Consider the following 10,022-nt stretch of genomic DNA (forward strand, 5'->3'; position numbering starts at 1 on the left):
GATGGAAAACCAAACCCTTATCAGTCACCATCTCATCTGTTGTGGCACAGAAATACGAAAACTGTGGTTTTTTCATCTGTGAAACTTTTAACCCGTTCAGACAAAACAAGATGGCAAGTTTGCTGCTTTATCATGTTGACCTATTTTTAAAGCAGCAAATACGTTTGCCCTGTTTGGTTGCAGCTCCTGTTGATGAGGTACAGTAGAAAACATGCTGAGTGTTGTCATTAATTGCTGATGCAGGTTGATGGATAATCCCATCTGATCATTGACATAAGCCAGTATTGTGACACCAACATGCATCTTGGTGCGTCGAGGTTAGCAGACTTCAGAATACCTGCCTCCATGTGCTCACGCCAAAAACTGTCAACATGGTCACCACAGTTCATGTTAGTTGTTCGTGTGTTTTGTGGAAAAAGACTTTTTGGTCCAAACATGAGTTTGTGTCTTTGGACAATTTGTTTGGAGTTCAATAAACAGGTGAACTCTGGTTTGCATGGAACCAATGACCTTGTTCTTTTTGCAAGTGAATCATAGAATTCATATAATTAATTCAAAACACATCATTGTAGACTATTTCCTTATACAGATGATGTTTTACTTTTCCTCTAAGACCTACAAGCCTTTGTCTTCAGAAGTACGAATGCATCTTCATCTATTTCACACTTATCAACAAACAAGGGATATCAAACAAAATTAAAAATCCGTTTCTCTGCAGAATGATCCGATCTTGTGTAGTCAAACTACTTCATGTTTGTGTGTGTGGCTAGAAGAGTGTGTAGTTCTGTGCGCTTGTTCACAAAAATGCAGTCCTTTAAGCAGCATCACACCCCAGTTAAGACAGCTAGTGACAAATGACTGCATATAAGAACCGCAGTGAGTGACCCCGCCCCCCTGGGGGTTCAAAAAGGAAGTATGTTTAGAATCCCATAGACTTCTATAGAGAAATAAACTGTTACTCAGACATTCTATTGGTCAGAATAACCATTTATGATCGGATACCTTTTTAACATTTTCTTAATAATCCTTTTTTTTCATGATATTTTTTCTGTAGTAAAAATAATTCAAATTTTAAACTGACCAATCAGATGCCTCAATAAAAGTAGGTGGAGCCTGCTGGCCCCCACGTCCAACGTGGTCAAACAAAGGTTTGACAAATCTCATGCAGCCAATTTTCAAGTCTTAGGGGTGTGACCTTCCAATAAGCTCACTCTTGATTGGTGACAATGGTCGCCATAGAAACAATGACAATTACTGCTTACTGACAATATATGGCTCTAACTTAGCGGTGTCCAAATCATAAAAAAATGGCGCTTTAATTGACCTCATTTGGTTAAAAGTGTCTTGAACTTTGAAAGAAGAACATTTCTGAAGGAGATCAAAGATGTTTTGGAGAAACAGTCTATGTTCCACCAACACGACATGTTCTACTGAAACGCAGAGGAAGTCAGTGAAAAAACAGAGCGTATCCTGTCTTGTATTCTATCATCTCTTGAAGGACGAGACGAGCTGCATCATTCTGAACTGATCGTGAAGCAGAAAGTGACTCATTTGGAATACATGACATCAGTCCACATGTGACGGTCTAAAGTTTCACACTCTGAGGCTTTCACAGATCAAAACGCCTACATGTTCGGTAAGAAGCGATAACATCTTACAACCTGATTTTCTGATAAGGTTCTTCACTAACTACAGACTGTTTTCTGTTGATACTGAAGATTTTCAGCAAATGATAAAAAATGAAACAAGCTGCAAACACGCTGCAAAAAGGATGTGGTCTGACGTGTAGATCAGATAAAAGATGATTGGCCTCTGATTAAAGCAAAGGGCAGTCCATGTATAAATATCTGTCAGACAGAGACTCTCTGAAGCTTAAGTGTGATTTCCTGACACCATGAAGGCTCTGGGACAGTTTCTGCTTTTCCACGCTCTGATTTGTGCTGCATCACATGGTAAGAAATGGAATTTATTTGTAATTCTGAAACAGATGGATAAACAGCAACCTGATTTCATTGTACAGTTCAAGGAAGTGTCATCATCAATGGGAAACTTGCTCCAGAAGGTTCCATGCAGTTCATGGTGTCCGTCCAGAACAAAAACGGTCACGTGTGTGGAGGCTTCCTCATCAGCGAGGACTTTGTGGTCACGGCTGCTCACTGTGACAAGTGAGGAATTAGACTTCACAAATCATCTCATCAAGGCCTGTCAATCAGCTTCTGACTTATAAAACTATAAATAACTGTCCAATTCCTAATCCTTCAGAGGTTTGAAGCACGTCATTCTGGGAGGACACAACTGGAAGAACAGCAATGCCAAGAAAATTAAAATAAGCAACCAATGCAAGCACAGAGCTTACAGTGATGTTGGAAATGGTTATGACATAATGCTCCTTAAAGTAAGTATACATTTAGGTAATCAAGAGGTTCTGCTGTTAATAACATGCTAATGGTTTTGAGCTTTTCTTATTTCTGCTAGCTAGACCCACCTGTGCTATGGATTCTTCCAATTAAATTATCACTGAACGCTTTTCATCGTCCGAGGAGTTAAAACCAAAAATGTCTGTGTTGCAGTTGGCCGAAAATGCTACCATGGGAGAGAACATTAAAACAATTCCACTGGCAGAAAAGAACATGAACTTGAGATACAATCAGGAGTGCTCTGTGGCTGGATGGGGGAAGACGGAGAGAACTGACGTCTCTGTGGATGACCTGAGGGTGGTGAATGTGTCCATCATAGATCACAATGACTGCCAGAAGATCTGGGGCGGCCTTCTCCCCAATATGATCTGTGCAGGTGGAAAGTATACAGACAAAGGATTCTGTCAGGTCAGTTTTCTCAGTAACACAGTTTGTAAATTTGACAGATTAATTGAGTGTTTGATGATGTCTGCTCTTTACAGGGGGATTCTGGTGGTCCTCTGGTGTGCAACGGCAAAGCTGTTGGCATTGTCTCTTTTAACAAAAACTACAACTGCAAATACCCTGATGTGCCCAACGTCTACACGGACATCAGAGAATATATTCAGTGGATCAATAACATCATCATGAAGAAAACGTGCCCAATGTGAACCTTTGAAACAAAGTTTAACTCTAGCAGAGGCGGTTTTTCTGGTGTCATTTAAAATAATCCAAATTTTTGATTAACTATTAACCATTACTATTAACCAGTAAAAACATGATTTTACTGTTTGTAAGTCATTCCAAGTATCAGCTGTTTGATGTACTAAAGATTTCTAACAGTTGTAGACATGGAGTCCACATTTAAAAAGATTGAAAATGAAGATGCACAAAGCCTGACCTTTCTTTTTAACTGTTCAAGAGGAAAAAACGTCCTGCAGAAAACAAAACCGTTTTTTTTTTCAAACCCTAACCGGATTCGGAACCACTGTCATCTGGGATGCAATGGAACCACGGCTGCTACAAAGGTTTTCTTTCTTTTTTTCAGTAGAACGTCCTGGTTCTTAATGATGTCCCACAAGTTTCTCTTTGGCCTTTCTGGAAATATTCAGGAAAATCTGCAGGAACACATTTGTAAAACAGCCTCATGTCAATAAAACTGTAGACAAAATGAGTCCCTCTCACTGTGACCCTCCAGAACCTACAAGAAGACACACAACCTGCTCTGTAAGTCCTCATACTCAGGGAGGAGGTTTTCACAGTGACATTTTAATGACGTAAAACAAAACTCTGGAGGAAGATAACTTACTGTAGGGGGACATTTCTAAAATAAAGCCAGCGTGTGCGCTCACCAGACTTCTCTGATCGTCAGTTAAACTCATCAGACTCTTGCCAAATGGGTTAAAGTCTGAGGCCGAGCATCCACCCCCAGTCAAAAACTGCTAACTGTGATAGTTTTGTTGCACTTCTTCTGCTGTCATCTCCTTAATGCAGATGGGGGCATTGATGTCATTAGGACACCTGAGTAAAGTTAGCTGGCAGCTTGAAGATGAGACAACTCTTCATACGTCGCTCAGTGGAGAACTCCTCTTTAACCCTTGTGCTATCCTCGGCACTTTAACATTGGGAGTTGGGTAATCTTGACCCAACTAGACAGTGCTCTGAACCCTTTTCCTTCAATGATTTGTAATCTTCACTGGTGAAATCTTTCCACCTTTATCCACCTTTGTCATGGTAGGAATAACACATCAAAGTAAGGGTCATCTAAGATAGCACAAGGGTTAACGTGGCATTTCCCTTTGACCTTTGGCTTATCTTGCTTTTCTATCATCCTGCTAGAGTTCATGTTGTTCTTTGTGTTTGCATCACCGCAGCAGCTGACCTCCATCCATTTTCACACCTGTAGTTTGATACATGACTTTGACATTCTCCATTTGCTTGTGTCTCTTACTTTCTATTCTTAGAAAAAAGTAAAGGTAATACAAATGTGCAATCTACAAACATAACAAGGATCACATTATATTTGGAGAATTTGCTTGACCTTTGACCTCAGAAGTCTACAAGTGTAACTCAGGAGTACTTTGTGGCAACTGAGGGTTTGTGATGTTGGGGTGGGGTGGGGAGCGCACACTGATTAAGTAGTTTGTCACATGGGTTAGCTTCCCTTTGATTTATAGCAAACAGAGTCAAACCTCTCATTATTTTGATGTTATTTTTTAGCCAAAATCTAAAAACTTGTGTGGTTTTCTAGGACCTAGTTTCTGCAGAGCAGACACCCCCAACCTAACATTATGGGTGCAACAAAAATGGCATCAATATTGTGGCTCTCCAGCCGTTCAGTTTAGATCCAGATTCCAGCTCAGACGTTTATCGATATGTTTGTCTGCAGGTGGATGCATCAGAATGGGGCAGAGCAGGGAGCTTGTGGCCCCGCCCAGAGTATTTTCTACATCACAATTATGATATTTTTCAAACTGCAATTCTTCATCTGCTCCTTATTCACAAAGATTAGAATAAAGAACTCCTTAGGAGTGCAATTTTAGTCTAAATTGTATTCATAAATGTTCTTCATCATCAGAAAAAAGCTACGAAAACATGTTAGAAACCCAAAAAGACATTTTCACTGGGTTGGGTCTTTAACTCAACAGAATCATTATCCTAAATACTTTCGTAGTAAATATTATATTCTGCTGCATCCATGAGAACTTCTTTGAGGGCTTTGGTTCATGTGTGAGCACACAGCAGTTTTACACAACTCATTCTGTCCCAACAAAACTCTTTCAACACGACTGTGATGCAAATCAGAAACGAGAAACAACATGAAGCAACATGCATACCTCTTATTCAGTTCAGATCAAACACACACACACACATGAATACACACTGAAACTCACAAAAACACAAACCTTACTGCAGTTCTGGAACAATCTCGTGTTTTTCTGAGTTTATTGTTAAACAAAACTTTTTTTCTCACTCGGTTAACCTTTGGAAGACATCTTTCTGTGAATAGAAAATGCCTTTTCCTTTGTTATTCAGTTCAAAAATATTTTAGATTTGTGAAAATGTATTGTAACGTCTGTCTGGACGTAGCGAAAAATCGGAAATGGCCGTTTTCAAATGTGAAGCCCTTAATGTATCTTAAATGGTTATTGTCGGCCACAACCACGACACAAAACGGAAGACTTGCCCTGTTTGACGACCGGGGGGACAGTCTACCAGCTGTCCCCAACCTACCCCCTTCCTCATATAACCTCATATTAGGGTGAAGGGGTGGGGGGTTTAGCCTGCGATGCGCCTTGGGGGGAGAGCTACTTGCCAGTGGTACCCCTCCCATGGTTGCCGTATGGAGTGGGCCCCCCCTCTTTCGGTTTTGTTTGCACCTTAGAAATGTAGGGCCCTTGGTAGGGGGGGGGGGTGCTTGGACATCACTGCCAGCAAGCAGCGGATGTCCTCCTAGCACCCTACCTGCCAATTTTAACCGCACCTCAGACATTTAGGGCCCCTTGGTGGGGAGGGTGAGGGGACATCACTGTGAGTAATCAGTTGATGTCCCCTCAGTGCCCTACCCGCCAATTTTAACTGCACCCCCCTTAGTACACACACCCTTCGCCCCTCAAAATAAACACTCCAACATAAAACACACACACATGCACACACACACCCTCACAAACACACATACACGCACACACATTTTGCAAGGAAGGTGTGACCTAGGACCATCTGTCCCCTACCCCTTCCCTGGTGGGGGGTTCGGTCCCTTGGTGTCGGCTGCCGTGTCTCCTGGGTGCCGGTCTCCTGGGCCCGGCGGTACTTTCTCCGCCTGGGGGGGGGGGGTGTTCACATTACACCTGAGCCGGGGGGGTGTCCTTGCCCCTGGGCCCCGCCAAACTTCCAACAGTGGCCGAGCCTGGTCGGGCCATGTTTACAACACCCCTTGTGGGCCCCCCATTTCCCCGGGGTGCTCCCCTCCGGGGTGGGGGTGGCTGGCCCCTGCCTTGCTCCTCCCTGGACCAACCGTGGGCCAGGTGGGTGGCTGCCTGGAGTGTGGAGCGGGTCTCCCTTGGGGGGTCCTGGCTCGTACCTGGGGGGGGGGGGGGGGGAACCGAAGCGAAATACTGTAGAGTCTGCCTTCCTGAAAGGCGAACTCGTTCACTTATTTTTGTCAGAAACCTTAGCTACACTTAGTGAGCGTTACAGTCCTCTTTCTGAATCACTGAAGCCATAAAACCATCAGTACCAAAAATGATGAAAGCCTGTTTTGTAAATCCTTAACAGAGAAATGTTGCCAAATCTGATGAAGCAAGAAATGCCAGAAAAGGAAGACGTCTTTCGTCTGCAGATATAAAGCCGTGGAGGAGTGTGGCTGTGGATGGAGACGATGGCCGTCATGTTTGTGCTGCTTTTCTTCATGGGGGGTAAGCCAGACTGCACCTGTGCTAACCTTTGCTGCAGAGCCTCCGTTGACCGTTTGGTGTTTTGTGTTTTAGGGGCTGCTGGTTCCCATATTGTCGGAGGCAGAGATGCAGCCCCCCACTCACGCCCTTACATGGCATCGCTGCAGGTCAGGGGTCAGCACATCTGTGGGGGGGCGCTGGTCAGGGAGGACTTTGTGCTGACTGCGGCTCACTGTGACTTGCCCATGTAAGTTTCAGCAGCAGGTAATGCTTTTGTTTCATGATGAATCCTCATGAGTGTCGGATCCTCAGTTTACGTGGCTAAAGGCGACGGAAACATTTCAGCGACTCATACATGTGCTCCACATTTAATCATTGTTTCAAAAATAATGATTGCAGCTACATTTGTATTTTTGTGATCCTTTAGTGTCCTTGTTTACCATATTTAGAGCAAAAACATGGTAAGAAGGGAATGCCACTTATTGTGGTGATTATGCATCAAGTAGAGAATAAGAATTTGGAGCAAAACAACATGTTAGCCTGTATGTGGAGTTCTGCAGTTTGGACTTAGAAATCCCAATGAACAGAACTCAACGGTTTCCAATAACTGAAATGTTTCACTCAGGCACTGGATGGTTCTAAAGTACACATCAATGAGAGATTTAGCGTTGGCTCTGTTGCATCATTACAGTCTAATTACTGTGGATTCATTCCAGGCTTTTGTTGAAGTTTCTTTGTAAATAATTAATATTCAAATGGTCAGAAGATATGAGGCAGAAAACAAAAAGTATATAATGTCCATGAGTTTAAAAAGGAAAAAGCAACTAAATGTTCCAGAAAGGGATTTATTTTGAAGGCCTTGGTCCCAGTTGTTCTTACGTGCATCTGCAAGTGAAAGGTGTTGCGGTACGCAGGTGACCAAATATCAGGATGGCAGACCGCTCAGTGAACCCGTATGGAGAAAATGTTCGTGCACATTTTTCTATGGCCTTCTGCAGGTCATAGATAAAGCAGCAGAAGCTCATGCAGTTTACACTGTGGTCCTGTTTCTAGACCTTTCACCGTTGTGCTCGGGGCAGACTTGTTGCAAGAGAATGAGCCATCGAGGCAGACCTTCAGGGTTCTCAGATCCATTCCACATCCAAACTACAATGAGCTGTCCAACGACATCATGCTTCTGAAGGTGAGACCTTCAGGTTCAGTCCATCCCTTCTTTACATTCTGATGTGAAAATGATGACCTTCTCTGCTCGTCAGCTTGATGGCAGAGCTCGGCTGACTCCAGAGGTGCAGGTCATTCCTCTGAAGTCAGGAACAGTGGGACCAGCGAGCCAGTGCATTACAGCTGGCTGGGGGGACATCGGGGACAACAGGACCATAGCAAACCGGCTGCAGGAAGTTGATGTCACCATTCTGGCTCAGAGGACATGCAGACAGAGATGGGGAAACGTTCGTGTCCTGAGGTCGATGGTTTGTGGTGTTGGGGCCCGCAGCTTTCAGGGCTTCTGCTCGGTAAGAGGAACTCGGTCTTGATGTGAACATTGTGGCTTCATTGAAGCATCTTTCAATTCATCTACCGGCTGGGATGTTTGTCTTTAAAGGGGGATTCTGGCGGCCCAATGATTTGTGACGGAGAGGCAGCGGGCATTGTGTCTTTTTCTGGGCGTCGATGTGGAGATCCCAGCACCCCTGACGTCTACACCCGGATCTCCTCCTTCAGGTCTTGGATCATAACCCAGTTCAACAACAACTAGAATAAAGAAGATTGTTTAGTCCTGTTAATGCACAACAATTCCTAAAATATTGATGTTGGTTTCTCCGTTTTGCATTTTTACTTTCTACTTCAATCACTTTGGTTCTGTTCACTCTTTGTGGTCAAACTTTGAGCCAGTTTTGTCATTTTTTTAACACCTTCATTCATTTCTATTGTTTAGCCTTAAACTTCATCCCTTTAATCTGTAAATGCTCCTGATGCTCCTCGTCATCAAGATCATTTTGAGTTTCAGAAGATTTTTGCATCTTTATGCTTAAATATCATGAAACTTGCTGCACAGAACAGCTCAAAAAGATGTTTTGTTTCCAAATACAAACATTTTCTACACAAATCTATAAACTGTAATTGAATACACAATTTTTGATTAGTTATATTTGATAAGGCTCATATGACCTAAATGTTTCTTTAACTAGTTTAAAAAGATATCTTTCTGGGTTCCTACAATAACAAATATATTGTTTTAAATGTGTGTAGGAGGTGTAGAACCATCTCTTGGTCACCATAATGTTAACCTCTATGTATAAATAACCTGCATCAAAGGTTGTACATAAACAAATCTAGCTTTCCTTGTTGTAGCTTTTATTGTTATTTGATTTATTTGTTATATTTAACTTTTTGCATCGTTTTTTTGGGGTCGTGGGAGGTGCTGTTTGTCTGTCTGAAAGAAACCCATCATGATCTGTGTAAACCATTGAGATGGAGAGTCTGGATCAGAACCTACAAAGTCCTCGTCACCTCCCTCATGTCTGACCTGTGACTCCGGTACAGAATAAATAATGTCATCTTAAAATTACTTTTTTTTCTTTGTTTTTTTTCTGCCTCAACCATGCATTCAATAAACAGTTTGTGAACAGTTTTTTGATAACATTTTGTCATTCAGAGCAATTATTTGCAAAAAATTAAAGCAAAAAGATGAAACCATGAGTTACAGAAAAACAAGACACCACTTTAAAAAAAAGTTAGGAATTTATAGCAATGAACAAAATAAAATCACATATGTTTTTTTCTTCCATGTAGATGCTAAACTAAGGAGAAGATGTAGTTTCATCAAAATTTGCATCAATAGGTGTTAGGGGTTTATTAAAATAAATGCTTTCCCTAAAGATGGATCAGAATGGCTGCAGGAGGATACTGGTGCTCCTCTAAAAACTGTTCACTATTATTCTCTTCCTAATTCTTAAAATCTTTTTTTAACATATTTTCTTCCATTGCTATTTTGGGATCTAGTCTTTGCAGAGTTCTGCTGTTGGTGGAAATGTTTGGTATCTTGCCAAACACATCAATAAAGTTTTATCTTATCTAATCTAGTGATGGTCAGATATCATTTCCTGCAGGTTGCTCAACCCGTCACCGTTAACATTTGTGGACAGTTTAGGACATCTCCATCCTTGGAGTCCTCCTGAGGCCTCATCATTCTGTTCAACAGTATTTTCTTTATCTTCAGCATTCCATCAGTTTA

At 42.1% G+C, this 10,022-nt stretch overlaps 2 protein-coding genes across 4 annotated transcripts in view; both read left to right on the plus strand.

Moving 5' to 3' along the window:
- Nucleotides 1–3,570, plus strand: part of LOC101163727 (kallikrein-7) — a 93,849-nt gene extending 90,279 nt beyond the window's left edge. The window contains exons 1-6 of one of the 3 annotated variants that reach the window (XM_020702235.2): nucleotides 1,525–1,636; nucleotides 1,719–1,952; nucleotides 2,021–2,165; nucleotides 2,263–2,395; nucleotides 2,571–2,825; nucleotides 2,900–3,570. In XM_020702235.2, the coding sequence (XP_020557894.1) occupies nucleotides 1,895–1,952; nucleotides 2,021–2,165; nucleotides 2,263–2,395; nucleotides 2,571–2,825; nucleotides 2,900–3,067 (759 nt within the window). In that variant the 5' untranslated portion in view covers nucleotides 1,525–1,636; nucleotides 1,719–1,894 and the 3' untranslated portion in view covers nucleotides 3,068–3,570. Of the gene's footprint in view, nucleotides 1–1,524; nucleotides 1,953–2,020; nucleotides 2,166–2,262; nucleotides 2,396–2,570; nucleotides 2,826–2,899 lie in introns of those variants that run through there. The other 2 variants (XM_004067689.4, XM_020702237.2) reach the window with 2 other exon arrangements.
- A 3,124-nt stretch (nucleotides 3,571–6,694) lies between these two features.
- On the plus strand, nucleotides 6,695–9,414 carry LOC101164468 (duodenase-1). Its single transcript, XM_004067831.4, has 5 exons — nucleotides 6,695–6,811; nucleotides 6,884–7,037; nucleotides 7,844–7,973; nucleotides 8,047–8,301; nucleotides 8,391–9,414. Exons 1-5 carry the CDS (start codon nucleotides 6,766–6,768, stop codon nucleotides 8,541–8,543), a joined length of 738 nt encoding a protein of 245 aa, XP_004067879.2. The 5' UTR covers nucleotides 6,695–6,765; the 3' UTR covers nucleotides 8,544–9,414.
- The last annotated feature ends 608 nt before the right edge of the window (nucleotides 9,415–10,022 follow it).

Source organism: Oryzias latipes, chromosome 4 (genome assembly GCF_002234675.1).
Source record: "Oryzias latipes chromosome 4, ASM223467v1".
Lineage (NCBI taxonomy): Eukaryota > Metazoa > Chordata > Actinopteri > Beloniformes > Adrianichthyidae > Oryzias > Oryzias latipes.